The sequence below is a fragment of the Monomorium pharaonis genome, chromosome 4 (genome assembly GCF_013373865.1).
Source record: "Monomorium pharaonis isolate MP-MQ-018 chromosome 4, ASM1337386v2, whole genome shotgun sequence".
Lineage (NCBI taxonomy): Eukaryota > Metazoa > Arthropoda > Insecta > Hymenoptera > Formicidae > Monomorium > Monomorium pharaonis.
Window position 1 is genome coordinate 26,091,254 of NC_050470.1, and position 18,434 is coordinate 26,109,687.

Consider the following 18,434-nt stretch of genomic DNA (forward strand, 5'->3'; position numbering starts at 1 on the left):
CGTTCTCTCATCGAGTTTCTGCCCCCGTCCCTCCCTCTCTTTCTCTCTTTCTCCCCCAACAGGACGTCGCGCATCTCCGCCGTCATTACACGGCATGACAAGGCGCCTCTGTTCGTGCTCCTCAACTTCTCGCCACTTTTTCTGCTCCCTATTCTCGCACCATCTCTTCACACGCTTCTGAACGCGTTACGCCAAAGGGAAGACAACAGCCGAGACGCACAATGATTGTCGCGGATGACGCCTTGTATACGAAACGACGACCTTCCGACCTTTCTTACGTATCCCCATTGTTAGAAATCAATCGATGAACCGCTAGAAGTTTCGAGAGAATTCAACACTCTTCGGACATGTCTGCATGATCCTCGAAATGTTGATGTTAGGCACACGTTTCCATCTCTACATTTGATCTCTTAGCAAAGTTGGATATACGATTATGTTAGATAAAATTCAATAATTTTATATAACTTTAATAAAATTTGTTTCATTACAAAATTATTGAATATTTTGAAAAAAAGTGTTTATGCTAAAGCACTTTATCTTCTTTCTGCATCTATAATAATGAATTGATCGAATTATAGCGAGAGTTAGGACCGGGAAGTTTGTCCCTTATCATAACGCGTTAGACAATTACAAGTCAAAGATCGTGTCGTGCGGTTGGATCAGCTTGATTCTTTCATGGAAGTCTGTCCGAGAGGAAGTCGGCACGGCAGGTCCTGCAAGTTTACGAGGTCCACACTTGTGCACTAATTGATCCGCGGCTGCCCGTCTGTTCTACCTGCGTGGATGAGAGGGCGGCACGCGGACGGAGGGACGGACAAACGGATACATGCAGGAGTGGAAGCCCGAGTCTACGGCCGAAGCCAAGTACCAGGAATTGGGTCCTGGCTAGCTGGCTGGCTGACTGGCTGACTGGCTGGCTGGCTGGCAACATACGACCACGCAGAGCGATTACATGCTTCAGAAGAGGCGCCAGTTTCTCTCCCCTTCATCCTTTTTCCCCTTTTCTTATAGTTTTCTCATACTCTCAATTCGAGGAAATAGGGATTTTGACGGAAATGAAATTCTCATTGAATTTGAAAGAAGTTGAGACTCTTGAGTTTTCAAGTTGATGTTTGCTACGCGATCTAACGATGAATGAAGTGCTTGAAATCTTTCCGTTCATTTGTACATATAAAATTGCAGGAAACTTAGTATATCTTTATAATTAGATCTTTCATCACTTCGCCAAGTCAGATTATATAACAATAAGCCGACATCCTTTCTTAGTAGATACAGCGAATGGTTGCTAAAAGTGGTACGATCAAAAGTTACTGCAAGCAGAACGTTTCCGCCGCGCCGCCGCGGTTTCTGCGCGTGGCAGTCAGCTTTTTTCTCTGTTCCTCCGTTGGCATCCGGACGGGCGAGATGGTAGAAACGGGAAGGAAATATAGAGAATAAGGGAAAATACAGAGAAAGAGAGTTGTGGAGACCCGCAGGTCAGCAAACGCCAACAAGTTGGCTGTAATAGGTCGCCCTGATCGGACAGTGGTTTCTCTCTCTCTTTCTCTCTCTCTCTCTCTTTCTCTCTCTTTCTTTCTCCCTCTTGCAAAGTCATGAGTCGAAGAGAGTAAATCCGTTGCATGCCACAAATTGGCTCAAATATTTACGCAATTGGCATGATAACCGCATTACGTGATTATGTACGGTTGTTGCGCGCGATCCCGATGCTCACCCTCTCGTCCCATCATCAGCACCCTCCGCCACCTCTCTCCTCTCCTCCGTGCTTCTCGCGGCCCACTTCCACCTCCCCCATGACCTCCCGTATAAACGGCAAATCAGGGTTATTAAACGACCGTTCGCGGGACACGCATTGTTCGCGCTGGCCATGCAACTTCCGCCTCGAAGACCTTCCTGCTAGCTTCGTCCCTTGCTCCGCGCCGTTTTTCCGCCTGTGCTTCTCCGCGGTAAATACTATTTTTTTTTTGCATATAAGATCGCCCGTGCTGCGATGTTGTTTTCAAAGGCACACAATCAATTGCAGAGATTGTATTTGATATTTATTTTTTGCATTACTACAATAATGCAAATAAAAGAGAATAAAAAGTGAGTAAAATACGATAAAATTAGAAAAATAATTTATTGATGCGAAGGCTTATGTTAGAAGGTTAGAACATTGATTTATTGTAAATTTTTTTGTTATCTACTGTTTATGTTATTATCTTTAATAATTGTACATATAGTTTTACTAATTTCTATATTAAACAAGTGATATTGTAATCATATGTATAAATTGTATTACAACACATAAATTAATTTTACTTTTATCAATTAATAATACTGCTTCTTACCTAAAATTAACATTTTACGCTTTGCAACAATACATTGTCTTTACAAATACGATTATGTGACAGGATGAGAGAGTAGCTGCAACATTCGCTCGCCACCTGTAACGATTGTGCTTTTAACGTGTCATTTTCATTCCCGAACGGTGCAAAACATCAAGGTCGAAATGTAATAATCGGTTATTTGAATAGATTACTGAATACGACTAGGAAAATATCTACTCATGCAACATTGTACAGGCTGCTGATCGGACTAAAGTCGACGGTGACTTGCAGAAAAATTTTCACGTAATATTTTTTATTTCGCAAAAAGGTATGATTAAACGACGCAAACCTTAACAATGCGACGTGTTCACAGTATATTATAATCATGTAGAATATGTGCAAATTATTCGTGCAGCATTAGAGACACGTACAATTATATGAACAAAACAGTTGAACCATGATATTGATAATCCGGAAATATCAAATACAAAGTGACATTTAACAAAATACAATTACTAATAGGAAACAAATTGCATGATTGCAAATCTCGAAAACATTTACTCGGGTAGATTGAAGCTGTAATCGGCAGATTTTCACGAAAATGGTAAGAACTCCATGAAAGCTATCGATATACCTCACACCTCTATCATCCCCGCCAAGCTAGCCCTAGGCTAAGTTTTGTTCGGTGATTTCGCTCTTTGGCGGTCGCTTCTTCGAAAATACAGTTACTTCGGCCGTCGATCTAGCGTCGATCCGTTACGTAACACTCCATGGAAACGTTCGCTTGTGTTGGCTCGGGTCGGCACGGAGCGCGCGTTACGTGCGGTTTCCGCAAATTGCTACGTGCGAACCTGGCCGATCCGCGTCGCGCACGATGTACATACTCGTCGACGTGACGGCATTGGTATCCTTAAGATGCGATCCCGCGAAAAAGGCGCCCCTCGCACAAGTTGCAGCCCACTTCGCGGGCGAAAGCGACTGCGGAAAAATTGCCGCACGAAAATCGCACGTGGTCGAAGAAAGCGGCAGAGAAAACGACGTTTCGTGCGCGCGCGAATTATGCATCGCGCACGATTATTATGCAAAGAATGCCGAAGAAAAATTGGAAATGCGTGCCGCCGAGGAGGTCGTGCTTAATTTCTCGAATAGACACATTCGGCGCGTAATAAGTAATTAGCTGAATTAAATAATGCGCATAATAATTATTTGAAAAGTTCGCGCTGATGTGTGGTTGCAGTTTTAAGAGATATCGATGCACGTGGAATTTAATTGCAATTAGACTGAGAGGGATTACTCGGAGAATTATACAGTTATTAAAAGCTAATTATTGTGCTAGTGGGTTTCGTCGTGCAGCGGCAAATATCAGTGCAAAGGTTGCCACGTTCAAAAATTTATTTTTTCAAGATTTTTTATTGTTGCTGTTATTTGGTGGAAAATAAAAAAAACTTTTTTAATGTACGAGTATAAGTTGATGAAACTTTCTTCAGAAGGGATCGAGTTACGCATGGAACTTGCATCTTAATTCTCTTACAACTACTACCTGTAGATAATTTGAATCTATATACTTGTATCAAATCACAAAACTATTGTAGTTAAGAGCTATACTTATCTTAAAAAGTAAACAGAGCTATACATGTTCAGTTATATTTAACTAAAAAGTTATAGGATATACTTATATCCCTTGCATTCGAAACTTTTCTTAATTCATTAGTCTGTAGAAATAACATTATATAATACAAGTAAAAATTGTTGAATGTCAAAAAATATTTTAATTATTAAATATGTACATACAAAAAAAAAAAAATTATGAGAAATATGATGGATGAAGAGAAAAAGACATCTTCCTTAATCATGTTGGGATTTAGGAAGCCGAAGAAAGTGAATCGCTTCGCGGTTACCGTATAATAAATTAAAATTACTGGTTACAGGGACAGAATATAAATACAAAGCATCACTTTAAAGACAAGAATTATTGTAATTACAACAATTTATTATTAGAGATCTGTTAATGGTAGAGAATGCTTGTGTTTTACAGATCGATGGCGCTACCTAGTGATGCCTTCTTCAATCATGTATATCAAATGGTCTAACTGGCGACATCTTGAGCTCCAACACTCTACAATTTCGCGTTGCGTTTCTACATCGATATTTTACCAACAGAAGTTAGGAACTGCTACGATCGCTATTTAGTTTTACCACACCAAAATATGAATACAGCAATTGTAACATCAGTGCTAAACGTGAATGTAGAACTACGTACCACATTCACTTTTTGACACTGTCAATAAAATCATTTTGTATGGTGTTCATCCGTGCCACATCCACGTTTGGGCCAAAGGGTAGAAATACAAACTAGAAATACAATCTCGTAGAAATACAAGCTCTATAAAAGCGAAAATTTAAAGCTAAAAACAAGACAAATTACTTTTGTTATGTCCTGTGTGCTACTCATTGGCCGAGACATTGTGGCTACGCTGGCTCTCTCTCTAGCCACTTAAAAAAAAAAAGTTGACGAAAAGAAACGAATTGATTAATCGACAGATAAAGTTAAAAAATAAATGAAAGTGCAAATTATAAATGAGAGATGCATATTATACACTCCAAATTTTTTTGTTTAGCTTGCGATTGTTTCCTACACCCATTTTTTAAATACAACTACTTCCACGAAATCTCTACCTAATGTCACCGGAAAGTTCAATTCTTCAAATATTTCAAAAATCAAATTCTTTGTTTTCTATTTGATATTTAGAAAAGTTATTGCTATAGCCATGTAATAAAATATATATCTATTTATTATAAAATTCGTAGACCATACAAATATGAATCTTACTATAATATAAAAATAGCAATTAATTCGGAATTAATAAAAAATTTTATTAAAATATTATATTGTAGCATATTACTTCAGATATTTATTTATACACAGCTTATATATTCAATGAGAAATCTGACATTTCCGTGTTAAAAGAAAACCGATAAAATATCGAGAGTTTATTTATACTGAGATTACTGTGATACAAAGATGTCGACTATTGCAATAAAACGTAACTTGCTGTTCAAAGCATTGGGTAAAACATATTGCAAGTTATATCTATTTTTTATTGATAAAGTTCTAAATTGTAATATCAATAAGTTTGATTTATGTAAGGAATAAAATTTATTTACTTGAGTTTTTGTCAAGAAGGGATTTAATTTGCCATATATACAAATTAACCAAATAGATTTATATCTTAACACTTAAAGACTTGAACAAAACAATTTGCTATTGATTAAAAAAGATTTAGCAAATTTCTTGCAAATTTCTAAATTGTATACTTAAAAACTATGAGAAAGCAATATGCAAATCTAATTTCACACTTAAAAGCTATGAAGAAGTAATGTGTAAGTTTCTACTTGCACAATTTTTTTTAGAATTATTTTATTTTACTTTATTATTTTGAATGAATAATACTTCTTATTCATAAATTAATTATAATAAATTAATATCACATGTAGAAATAACATTTACAATTACAAAACTGATAAAAATCTTAATCTTAATGTAACGTAGATTGGTTAAGCGATTTATAAAATTAAAAATTAATTATATCCTATATAAAATGTCTTTACTTGCGATAATTTAGTGATATAAAATACTGCGTAAAGCATAATGTATGCATGCTATGGAACAAATTCTTAACTTAAGGTTTATTGATTTAGGATACGAGAAACATAAGGAGAAGAAATGAAATTTTTCACATTTTATTGTCTTTGGATAAATATTTGAACATTAATAGGAACAATTAGTAAAATTGTTTAATTATGAAATGTACAATATTAAGAATCTGCTTTCGAAACTATTATTATCTTTTCTACAATTTGTCAAATTTTGCTAATACATTGAATGTTATTGTCAGAAAACTAATTAAGACTTATCTTCGAAGATTGATTATGTACTGAAGCCTTTAAATTCGCAGAAAAATTTAAAGCAAAATTACTTTATATTTACGCATTTATTATTTTTAATTATTTCCCGTCACCGTCATAACATCAAAAATCTTATAATGTTTAATCAATCCCAAAGCGATGAAGAAATTCTGCGTATGTGCTATTTTGCTTGTGTGGTTGCACCAGTTCTTTTTTTTCTCTGCCACACTTCATTTTCGATTCTAAATCAATTAAATAACTGTTAATTGTATGTATAATATTTGATACATAATATATATTATTAAAAACATAAAGATATAAAAATATAATATGTAAGACTATATATTTCTAATAATTACTTCCATTTTATAAATTTTATGAAAACAAATATAAGTATATGTGTGTGAATATATATATATATATATATGTATGTTTAAAAAGATATTATATAAATTTAATAAAATGTAGTAATTTTTTAATTATTGTACATAATTTTATTATTTTAAATTGCGTTAGTTAGAAAATTAAATGTCTTTTTAAATAATGCCATTTGGTAAAACTTACTCATCGCTACCACCTCTTGAATATCCAGCTAATGCCCGCCACAATTCTCTCGGACCTTCAATCGCTAGAGGAAAATTCTGCCAGGTCCATTCCTCAACTGACAAACATTGTAAAGATTTATTCACGTAGAAAAAATATATAAAGCAATATAATAAATCTTTTACCTTTCGAGGGATAATCTATACGCCTTTTGGTTAAACCAGAATAAGCTTCCTGTTCATCTTGCGACGATAAAGCATTGGTTGACTTGAAACATACAAATCGGGATTTAGTGTAATTATTTAGTATAATTATATATATATATATATATATATATATATATATATATATATATATATATATAGAGAGAGAGAGAGAGAGAGAGAGAGAGAGAGAGAGAGAGAGAGAGAGAGAGAGAGAGAGAGAGAGAGAGAGAGAGAGGGATATAAAATAATAAAAAAAATTATTGTAATAATTATAATTATAAGTTCTATATTCCAGTAATCAGATACCTGTTGATTGCTTCTACCAATTCGAGGTATATGCTTTTCGGCTTTGTAAAAGAAATCTTCAAATCTTCCGCTTCGACCTACTCGAGGCAGGGTAGGAATTTTCGCAATTTTTAAAAAGAATGCCGGCACTTCATCCGCTGTTGTAATATTTTGACAAACCAGCAAGGTGACAACTCCAATAAGAAAAGCTGAACATATATTGTACAAAAAATAATGTTAAAAATTAATGTGTATGTGTATGTTTAACGTTTAAATTTAGACAAAGTACTTCTATTATATTTAAATGAGCATTAAATGTACATAATCTTCACAAACCATATATAAATTAAATATTTGTAAATAATATATAAAAATATCAATTAACTCACCATGGAAAAAGACACCTTTGATATGTCGACTGTGAATCGAGTGTAACATCATTTTGAAGAAGTCGCGGTTTAGTTCCTGTAATGAATCAAATGCAGTTCAGTCTACAAGAGCAATTTCACGCTTTGACCAGCACATTACACCGATTACACGTCTCAGAATCGAACGCAACAATTATTTCGGTTAACGAACGTATGCCAATTGACGTGGCATCTTCGATCGCGGCCGACGCATAACTGCCATAGAAATCTGCCGATTCTCGTGAAAAGGATGTGCGTCTCGCAGTCGTTCGGTGAACACTGAGCGATTTTTCGCGTACGTACGGCTTCTTCCATTACTGCGAAGAGTGGACCAGTGTGCTCGAAGATTGTGGGCGAAGGAGAATTGACGAGAAGTTTGCACGTCGTTGAAACCCCATCGCATTTGAATCACGCCGACTGTTTGCCCTTGTTCGCGTAACACGCACAGGAATATTCAACCGCGCGCCCGCAAGAATAAAATGCATTCTAGAATTGATGCGTCGCAGGATGTTACAGAAAATGTTTGAAACGTACTGCTACGCAAATGTATGATGGGTGGAGATAAATAAAGAATTTTCGAAATCACCAACGCGTGATCAATAACGCCTTCGGTGCAGAATTTAAAATTCTATATACGGATAATATTTTTATGGACATAAATTATATTTGTTGTTCTGTTCGAATTTACGATTGTATTGTTTGGGTAAAAATATGCTTAAGTTTTAAAAAATAAAATATAAGAAAATTTCATTGAAAATAAATTTAGTATTATTAGATAAAATTATCAAAAAATGCCAGAGATAAAAAGTTTTTAAGTAAACTATTAATAAAAAAAATAAAAGAATTTTAATTTAATAAAATATGTTTTGCGTTAAATAGATCCGAATAACAGAATAACAAAGTTAATTTTCTCGAAAGCATCAACATATACGAAACAGAAAATTAAATCATGGAACATTTATTATAATAACACAGCTGTGAAACTATTTGCTTCAAAATTCCGTAAAAAGCACACATTATACGCAGAGGTATGACATTTGCTCTTTTAACTCAAACCATAGGAAAGATATTGGTTATTCTAATTTAATGTCACAGAAGTAAAATATTAAAAACTGCAGATTTTTTATAACAAAGTTTAATAAAAAATAGATTTTAATTAACAAAATAACAAATAATATCCCTTACCTGAAAGTAAACTAAATGCAATGAGCTCAATTCCATCAGGTTCAATGTATTTATACTCGATTAAAGAGTAATTAAATATTTAGTTCATGTACTTCTTGTAAATTAACGCCAATGTGTGTTAGTCTTTAACAATGTCGAGAATAAATTTTTCGATTGCCTTTTATCAGCGGAAGATTTATCGTCCTATCAATGAAGTGCTTCGTAACTGAATCTATCACGAATTTTTAACAAATTCTTTAAAAATACAATTTTATATTGCATTTTAATATGCAATGCTTATTGATTTACTTCTGAATATAATTCAATGATTACTGTAAAGTAAAATCTAATATTGTAAAAATAAAGTTTTTTATTAAAACAATTTTATTACTACAATTAAACTATGTTAAAATATTTATGTGCAAATATAAAATATTTTACCTACTTATAAAATGATAAAATAAAATATATTATACATATCAACACACATTTTATACGTCAATACTTTTGCGATTGCTCCGCATTGTAAGTTTTTTAGCCGTAAAAACAATAGCCTATAACCCTTATCCAGTCAAGTAAACGGCACGTGCTTTCCATATCAAATTATTTCTCTAATCTACATTTAACTGAGTTTCAATGAACTTTTATAATTATTCAAATCAAACATTTTGTTAAATATACACTTCACTGTTTTAAACATTAGTTTGTATTTAAGTGATTTTATTATTATATAATTATTTTAAACATTTTCGTGAAAATACGGTGTAATTGAAATAAAAATAGAAACGGATCAATATTAGTCAATATTCTTATGTAATAATCATGTGGAACAGGAGAAGATAATTAAAATATGAATTAGCTTTTGAAATCATAATATTTTATTTAGGACTCATGTTAAATAAATTGTGGAAGCTTAAACCATTATAAATATTGTTTAAATATAAAGTTATGATTAGACATGATGCGAAATGTAACGATTATCGATAGAAAACAATGTGATGAACTTTTAAGCACATTATTACGGATACTTTACAAGAATTCGGTTAGTTACATTGTTTCATATGGATTCATCAGTCGGCGAGAATTATCTCGATCGGTTTTATGATCTTTAGTTGGATTCTTGGTGAGACAGCCAAGCAGTGCAGGTTTCGCTGGCAACTTCACAAATAGCTGATAGAGCGCGGCTGGTAACTTCGTAATCTGAATAGAAATACAGTGTATTGATTATTTTTGTAAAAAATAATAAAAATAAACAGTAAAGAAATCTCATAAAAATGGATTGCTGCAAAGAAGTTCTATAAGCAATTACTTTTATTAAAAAATATACTGAAAATTGCTATTTTCATTCTCCAATAATTTTCAATATAAAAAGATTATAAAGTATTGAATAAAATTTTGTAGAACAAGAAATGCAGATTCGAGATATTTTATTATAACTAATTTTTATAAAAGAAAATATTCTAAAATTATATTAATAAATTAAAATAAAATTATATTAATCAATATTTTAATGTAAAGCCTATCTAACAGATGGAGTTAGCTTTACTTATTTACGTAAATGTAAGCTTTGATATTGATCTTTCTTTGATAAAATCAATCTTTTTTTGTGGCTATTCTAAACAAATGCAAAACTATCTTACCAGTAATAGTATTGGATCGTTTGCCAAATATGCTACCGTTAAAGGGTGGTTTTTTGTAGCCTGCATTTGCGCTAATGACGAAGGCTACCATGATAACGGCAATAGTTAGGATAAAACGAATAGAAACCATGTTGGCACGGTGATTTGTTTTCGTCTGAAACAGAAAGTGAAGAATTTGTTAATTATTTATAATAACAATCTTTTATAATTAATATCTCATTTTGTTGTCATATTATAAGTCATTATTAAGTTTGTAATAATTGGAGATAAGTAATGATAAATTTAAAAAAATTTTGTAATAAATAAATTTAATAATAAACGCGCGGAAAAATTCTTACTCTTTTTTGGACGAACGAAACAGCTTGATTCTTAGAAGATTGTCGGTCACCAAATGTTACATACGACGCAAGAGCCGTGAGCTTTTATACTTGGAGAAACGACTCGAAGACAAATGTCTCTATCAAACGCAGTCGACCTACATTATTTGCAAGTAATGTCATTGGTTCGTCTAACAGAGTATTGATTTGAGCGAAATATCAAAATTCGTAATAACTGACAATGACCAACTTGCGTGCAAGAATATCATATAAAGCTTCACGAAATTGAAAAGTTATTGGAATCGGAAACATTTGATTGTAAAAAGCTAGATTCACGCTTAAGATTTTACGAAATAAAATTGTTATTAAAAGTATGTAATATTTTTTACCTGAGTAAACAGAATGTATCCGAGAGAAGGATGGTACTCGACTGATGCTTCTTCACTAGTTGATTCGGCTTTTATAAGAGAGCTAATGCTACAAGGTGCATGAAAAAGATAATAAGCTATCAGAAAGTGTAATGGAATTGAAGACCATCCTGATTGCCTTTTACTTTAGGGAAATAAAGATTGCTTCGGTCGCATCACACGGACTATGAATCGTAGTAAATCGTAATAAGTTATTTAAGTTTAAGATTAATATTGATTAAACTTTTATTGAACATTGTTTTTGTTAAACATTTATAATATATGTTAAAATACTGTACTTTACTATAAAGTACATTAGTAACAACTTTAAATTTCATGATTTTATCGTAAAAAATTTAAAGAAAATGTTTATTAATAAAGTAAATCTCTAGTAACTTAGTATAATGATTTTTTAAATTATAACTCTAATATAATGTAAATAAGTATAAGTTAGAGAAATAACAAAAATGAGAAATATTTTTTATTCTATTATGTAATATACTGTATTGCTTTAACAATTATTTAAAAAATTCTCTTGTATAAAATTTTGATAAAGTACACAATTCATCGATAAGTAGTTAAATAAATACTTGTTTTTTAAGTAATTTTTTTAACGTTTTAAAAATATTACCAAGAAGTGGTCGTATTAAAATAGTACATATCTATTGTTGATATTTTCTCAAACTCGAATCTATATAACTTCTGAAAGAGACTTATCTTTCATTGCTAACAGATACGCTAGCTAACATCAGGTATTGCTAAGGTATTATTATCGACAGGGTATTGTTACCTTCTCTAAATACTTTCATTCACTATTGGTCGATAAAAGACTTTGCTATATTTTCAGCATATAATATAATGATCAGCATATAATATAATATTCAACATAATTTAATGTATGTTTGAAACGATTTAAAGATAATTAATCCACAAATTAGTAATTCAAATTTGTTATATTACCATTATTTATAAGTTGTTTTGATTTTTAATATAATATTAAAATAATGATAATTAATTTGAAATTTTCATTGTTATAAACATTATTTTATATTACTGTGTCACTAGGCATATATAGTATATATTAAACTTTTCTGTTGTATATACATAATTTACAATCGACTTTTCTAAATATATTATACATATAATTTAAAAAATTGTGATTTAAATGGAACAGACTTACTCACACAATAACACATAATAAAAAATTTTTAATAGTATTGTTTTATTTAGTTTGTAAATTTTTTTGAAATAATAGTATTTTGCTTGTGTATTGTTATATTACATGTTACAAATTATATAATTATTAAATAGATAAATGCATGAAAAAAATGTGATATTTAGTGTTGTGTTTTTTCATGTTATTATTGTATATACACGTATGTATATATATGTACGTACGTATGTAAGTGTACGCATATATGTATAAATGTATTTTATATAATTGAATATTTATATCAATATGTATATGTAATGTATATGTATTTGATATTTATAATGTAATATAATATTTATATATTAATATAATTAACATACACATATAACTATGTAACTATATAAATAATTACATATACGTTAATATAAAATAATAAATTAATACAGCCAAATTTAATCATACTCTCGATAATCGATCGATTTTCTAATACATTTATGTATATAATTAAATTGTACAATTATAACAATTTTTTTTCCAGGCATTCTAAAATAACTCTTTAATCATTGCTCTTTTACAAATACAGACACGAGTCTACTGTATTAAAAAGTTCAAAGAATCAAAATATGAGTTTATCGATTGATAATCAAGAGTATGATACGATTGAAAATACATCGTATAGGCATACTAGATTCTACGTCTTATTGTCGCGTCACAACTTTTTCTTCTTAATTTGGCACGATATTAACAAACACGCTGCTGATTACTCTCTGCACGATCGATATAATCGTTATTTTACAAGTTTTCGATCAGAAGTAATCGATGACGTATTAATATCGGCCAAGACTTATGGTATAAACAACGAATAATCTATCTGTATTTTATAAGTATACATTTATCACTTGTGTAATATAAAGCGGTCGCGCTGTTGAAGAGAATAATAGAACTACAATGTGGAAGACATGGATTTTGTTTTGTTTGCTTATTAACTTATTAAATGTACACTTTATCATGATATAAAAATTATTAGTTGCTTTAAGTAAACTATAATTAGCGCGAGAATGCACGTGCATATCGTGCGCGCATGTAGTAGAATTTATTGCATAATACACATATCACACACATCTATGTCCTGTTCACACGTCGCAAGCCTTTCGACCAAATATCTATATACATGCCTATGTAGACACATACATAGATATTAATTAATTTGTATAAACGAAAAATAGCATTTTATATAAGTAATTAATACATATAAAATAATTAATTTTTATTAAATTTAGTTATCTTAATCTATTTATCAATTATTACCTATTAGGAAACAATTATTTATTTATATTTGTGATTATCAATTATGTAAAAGGACTATCTATTAGAATATTTTTACATGAAAAGCAGATATATGCAAAACAAATACAGAAATATTATTATTTAATTTATGTATTATATATACACAATACGATGAAAAGGCAACATCTCGATATTATAGATTCTGTAATATCATAAAGAAGTATTAATAATATGTTAATATATAATAATATATTTACATTTTTTAAAACGTATTATTTTTATTTTTAATTATTTTCTACACGTTGTAACTATAAATAAATTGAATAAAAGTCATTTAATTATATATATTTAATTTGATTGTGTTTCGTTACATAACTAAAGTTTTTTAGAAAAGTATATAATACTGAAATCATTAAGAACTGTGTATCTAAATCAAGATTGACGAAAATTTCATCGTTGTGTATTTATTGAAACAAAACAAATAATGCAGCCGTGTGAATTGGACCTGTGTCGAATTCTTAAGTCTAAAGCGATTACAATGTTAAACACTCAGTAAAAAATCTTACCGTTTATATTATAATCGTTAACTTAATGTTTCGTATTACTGCAATTTTAATAGTAGACATTGTTAATAATTTTTATAAAACTTTTTCTATAATAATTTATTTTACTTTTAATTTTTTATGAAACATTTTATTTTGACTTCATTCGATTGATGGAAATAAAATAAAAATTGATAATATAAATACGTATAAAAATTACACTGTTAAACTCAGTGTCAAATTATTAATCACACAATTTAAATCATTTTGAACTATTTCGTAGGTCGCTACTACTCCTAATTAATATGTCATGGATTTTGATAAAAGACATGAATGTTAAATTTAATAAATCAACGATATATTGAGCAGGTAAGTAATATTAATATAGTATTTCTTATTATATTTTCTCATTAATTTACTCAAATTAATTAAATATTAAATAGGAGCAATGGAATTAACAGTGTAAAAGAATACATATCGCACATATAAAAGAAGCCAGTATATTAAAAAATAGAAAATACAAATTTGTTTATAAATAAATGTATGGAATGACAAATTGAAACACACAGTATTCGAATTATTTCGATTTAACAGTAATATTGTGTAATTTTTTAAACTACGCATACTACAAAATATCACAACAGATAATAATTTACTATCAGTTAATAATTTGTTAATTTACCTTTTTTTATTAGATTATTATTATATGATAAAATATTAGAACAAAACTCAATTTAAAAATAACAAAAGTAGAAAAGAAGATCATGCATTTTAAATTATTTATCTTTTATGTCTCTTCGATTACGGCGAGAAATATTTTTAACATAATGAATCAATCTATTTATCTATGCAAAATATACAAATTTATAGTTTGTCCTTCTACGACAATTCACTCCTGCCTCATTTTTTATCCACATATTTTTTTAACTGTTTATTTTAATTAATTATTTCAACTGTCATTTTGTTGTTATTTCCCACCTTATTTACATTTTTACAATTACAAAATTCATGTTCAAGATGTTTCTCGCACAATAATTTACAAAATCTTAACACCTCATGAGATTTTTCAAAGTCACTGTCCGGTATCACAGTCGCAGAAGATAACCACCAAGGATCATCATGTTTATTTTCTTCGGTCGACGGTGGTATGTTTTCTTCGTTTGCAGGATTTACGTCGTTTTCGTTCTCCGTTTCGTCTACCGAACTATTATTATTCACCTCAGGCACTTTTTCTTCTTCAATTTCAATATTCGCCTCGTATTCTGTCTTGTACTCATTCACATCAAGCGTTACTTCTTCTAATCTGTTGATTATATCATTGTCTTCCTCATGAATTTCCTTTTCGAGATTCTCTGATGACTCTTCGCTATTATCAGACTCACAAAGGGTTATTTTGAGATTTTCTGGTGATTCTGTGTGGTTATCAGGTTCATTAAGGTTCATTTCGGGATTCTCTGATTCTTTCTCATTATCAAGTTCCGTTTCAGTTTCCGTCTCTTCTCGTCTTGTGCGTGGTGGTTCCGTAGGGATTTTATAGGATTGACACGTTTTTACTAGCTGTCCTACTTCCAACGATACATTCTTGAACAACTCCTGATGGATCTCGCATAGGATGAGTGTATCGAGAGGTGATTTGAGGATCGTGCTCATGACATCTTTCGCTAACTCCTTTACATAAAAGTCGAGTCTCCAGTTTTCGTGAAGGCGCATAGTGTTCGGACTCAAGGGTGTTAAAGCTTCACAATAACATCCATTACTCGCTTGGAGGGACGATCTCAGAGCAAAACAGTTAACTTCCGACTGAATTGATAGCTCGTAATTGCACAATTTTAAGCAGTGGCTGATGATAACCCACGCCTGGTGCTCGTCGCTCGATGACTGGAGTCTGCAGTTTACTTTGGAAAATCGAGGAAATAGGACCGGATCCCGTTCTTGCTCGTTCTCAGTCTCTGCCCCGGGATTGCAGAGCAGTGCGCAAGCTTCGACCACGATAGGCCTTGGCACGCTCGCGGCGCGGCCCACCAACGCCAACAGGAACACCCAGCGGAACATAGGCGTCATCTGAAAATGATGGCTAATCAATATTCTGAAGGGGATGCGGAGCACCGCGTTCCGATGCCGGCTTACTGGAAGGGGTGTATGGCTAAAGAGGAATTTCTAGTGCCTGACCGCGCTCCTATGTATTCGCAAGTGTCAGAATGGGATTCGGTAGCCGTTGTGTATATAAGATAAATGAGGACATAGACGGAATTCAATTGATTTTAGATGATATAATTAACATTTGTACATATAGAGTATTGCGCGAGTATTGAACATGACAATTTTATCGTCGTAATATTTCATGAATTTCTTATTTGAATCTAAAAATATGATAAATTAAAAAAAATTGTTTTACTTTTGAAACAGCGAAGCTACAAGAGATATCTCTGAAGTAGATGATTAAATTTAACAACGCGTTTTACTCACCTTTAATAAAACGTTGAAGAAAACGTTGATTTAATTACAAATTCGTATTATCAAAGAAAAATCGTCCGAGAAAAATTTGGTTGAGACGAATATTGAGACCTGTTGCGATAATATCCTTTTCGGTTTGAAGAATTCGTTGAAAGTGACTTTCGTCGACGGAGAGCTACGTATTTATGTCGACGTTTGAAATACAAATATCTGCTTCGACACACAACTGATGGTTTTATTGTGTTGGGACTAAGCAGGGCCGATCTTAGCATAAATAGAGCCTTGTTCAATTTGATATTCTTAAATTTCTTTCTTGTTTTCTCATACCAAATAAAATACTAAGAATTTTTAATTAGAAATTAAGAAATAAGAAAAAAAATATTTAAAATATGTTAGGTGTTAGCAAGAAATACTTTAAACATTTATAAAATAACATTACATTTTCAAATATATATTTTATAAAATATATTACTCTAAGAGTTTTTTCTCATTCGTATTTATTTAAATAAATAACAGTGTTGAATCTGTATGTCTAAATTATATATTTCAAATAATTTTGTTTTAAATTTGTACATCTAAAATTTCTTAATATTTACAATATTACAATAATACATATAATATTTACAATAATATATATAATTTATAGACAACTACAAGAATCTAAAAGTTTAAGTTATAAATTATTTAATTTTTATTCAATTCTTATGTAATAAAACTGTCTTTTCTTGTAACTATTGGCTCAATTTTTTATGTAATACGAATAATTAGTTTTTTTCTGTTTGAGAAAAATTTTAATTTTACATTTTGAGCTTGGTAGCCCTGAATTGGATGCCTAGTATAGAAATATTATTTGTATAGATTTAAAGCCGTGTTACCGTCAAATTGACTTATCCAATTATTATTGCTTGTATACAAAGGAAACATCGAAACTCGAAAGAGAAGGTCGTGGCGAATTTAATGGACAAAGCACAGTTGTTGGGAACAAGAATATTTTAGTGATCATAAAAATTTTATATTATAAGAAAGTCAAATTATTTATACTATTAATGCTTTTTGACATAACAATTATAAAAGTACTAAAAATATTTAAGATACTTTTCTCAATAACAAGTTAAATTATTACAATAAGAAGAAATATTCTAATAAACATTCTTATTATTTTCAAAAAATATAATTCTAAATTGATTCTTCTTAAAAAAGGAAAGCATTAACTAAACATATTTATTTATTAACTACTGTGCTTAAATTATACAACAAGTTTCTTTGTAATTACGGTAATTTTATAACAGTTTGAAAAGCCGTTGTAATTTTTTAATGTAAAAGAAATAATAATTTATATTAATAAATATTTATAGGTTTTAAACTCAAAACAGAACTTTTTGTAATGTAGGTAATAATGTTTATAACTGATGGAAAAGAGATTTGCCCAAAAGCTTTTAATTAAATTAATTAAATTAATTAAATTAATCAATAACAATAACAATTGTATAATTTATTTGATTAATTGTTTTGTTATTTTATTATACCATGACTGAGTATTGGTATTTACTGTCACTAAAAATCTAGCATATCTATCTGTTGTGTGTACTATACATTTTAGAATTATATTAGAGGCATAACTAACTTATTATAATTTAGATATATCATTAACAAAATATGCTTACATGGTTCAATTAAATTTAAAATTAAATGAGAAACATGACAATTTGAAACACCAGTTTGTCGGTTAAATTGTTCGAAAGCTCATTAGGTGACCATTGGGTGTGGTCCATTTGACATTACAAATACTTAAAAAAATTTGAATTTATTAATCATAA

The 18,434-nt window shown here is 30.5% G+C and overlaps 3 protein-coding genes and 1 long non-coding RNA gene across 5 annotated transcripts in view; 1 reads left to right on the forward strand and 3 right to left on the reverse strand.

The window, feature by feature from the left end:
* LOC105831524 overlaps positions 1-6,287 on the forward strand; it is a 221,029-nt gene extending 214,742 nt beyond the window's left edge. The window contains exon 5 of the long non-coding RNA XR_004963098.1: positions 4,342-6,287. This is a non-coding gene — a long non-coding RNA (uncharacterized LOC105831524). The remainder of the gene's footprint in view (positions 1-4,341) is intronic.
* LOC105839257 lies at positions 6,032-7,947 on the reverse strand. The gene is made up of 5 exons (XM_036286341.1): positions 7,636-7,947; positions 7,268-7,455; positions 6,941-7,022; positions 6,777-6,873; positions 6,032-6,454 (listed from the first exon to the last, which is right to left on the reverse strand). The coding sequence occupies exons 1-5, from the start codon at positions 7,685-7,687 to the stop codon at positions 6,394-6,396; spliced, it is 480 nt and encodes a 159-aa protein (XP_036142234.1). The 5' UTR covers positions 7,688-7,947; the 3' UTR covers positions 6,032-6,393.
* Positions 7,948-9,672: 1,725 nt separating this feature from the next.
* On the reverse strand, positions 9,673-11,242 carry LOC105838647 (SIFamide-related peptide). Of its 2 annotated transcripts, none has more exons than XM_012684349.3 (3): positions 11,164-11,242; positions 10,458-10,611; positions 9,673-10,017 (listed from the first exon to the last, which is right to left on the reverse strand). In XM_012684349.3, the coding sequence occupies exons 2-3, from the start codon at positions 10,585-10,587 to the stop codon at positions 9,926-9,928; spliced, it is 222 nt and encodes a 73-aa protein (XP_012539803.1). In that variant the 5' UTR covers positions 10,588-10,611; positions 11,164-11,242; the 3' UTR covers positions 9,673-9,925. The 2 variants fall into 2 exon arrangements, with proteins under 2 accessions (XP_012539803.1, XP_028046036.1); XM_028190235.1 differs by lacking the exon at positions 11,164-11,242 and adding an exon at positions 10,796-10,932.
* Positions 11,243-12,871: 1,629 nt separating this feature from the next.
* Positions 12,872-16,901, reverse strand: LOC105838645. The gene is made up of 2 exons (XM_012684346.3): positions 16,630-16,901; positions 12,872-16,224 (listed from the first exon to the last, which is right to left on the reverse strand). The coding sequence occupies exon 2, from the start codon at positions 16,222-16,224 to the stop codon at positions 15,100-15,102; it is 1,125 nt and encodes a 374-aa protein (XP_012539800.1). The 5' UTR covers positions 16,630-16,901; the 3' UTR covers positions 12,872-15,099.
* Between the last annotated feature and the right edge of the window lie 1,533 nt (positions 16,902-18,434).

What these genes read in the sequence shown, in the direction of transcription:
- LOC105838647 (XM_012684349.3), bottom strand. Translation starts at nt 10,587, where the DNA reads ATGGTTTCTATTCGTTTTATCCTAACTATTGCCGTTATCATGGTAGCC. An exon ending in ACGATCCAATACTATTACTG is followed by an intron (nt 10,018 to 10,457) that starts GTAAGATAGTTT and finishes ATTTCTATTCAG; the next exon opens with ATTACGAAGTTACCAGCCGC.
- LOC105838645 (XM_012684346.3), bottom strand. Translation starts at nt 16,224, where the DNA reads ATGACGCCTATGTTCCGCTGGGTGTTCCTGTTGGCGTTGGTGGGCCGC.
- LOC105839257 (XM_036286341.1), bottom strand. Translation starts at nt 7,687, where the DNA reads ATGATGTTACACTCGATTCACAGTCGACATATCAAAGGTGTCTTTTTC. An exon ending in CAAAGGTGTCTTTTTCCATG is followed by an intron (nt 7,456 to 7,635) that starts GTGAGTTAATTG and finishes ATATATGTTCAG; the next exon opens with CTTTTCTTATTGGAGTTGTC. An exon ending in TCAAGAGGTGGTAGCGATGA is followed by an intron (nt 6,455 to 6,776) that starts GTAAGTTTTACC and finishes TAATTGATTTAG; the next exon opens with AATCGAAAATGAAGTGTGGC.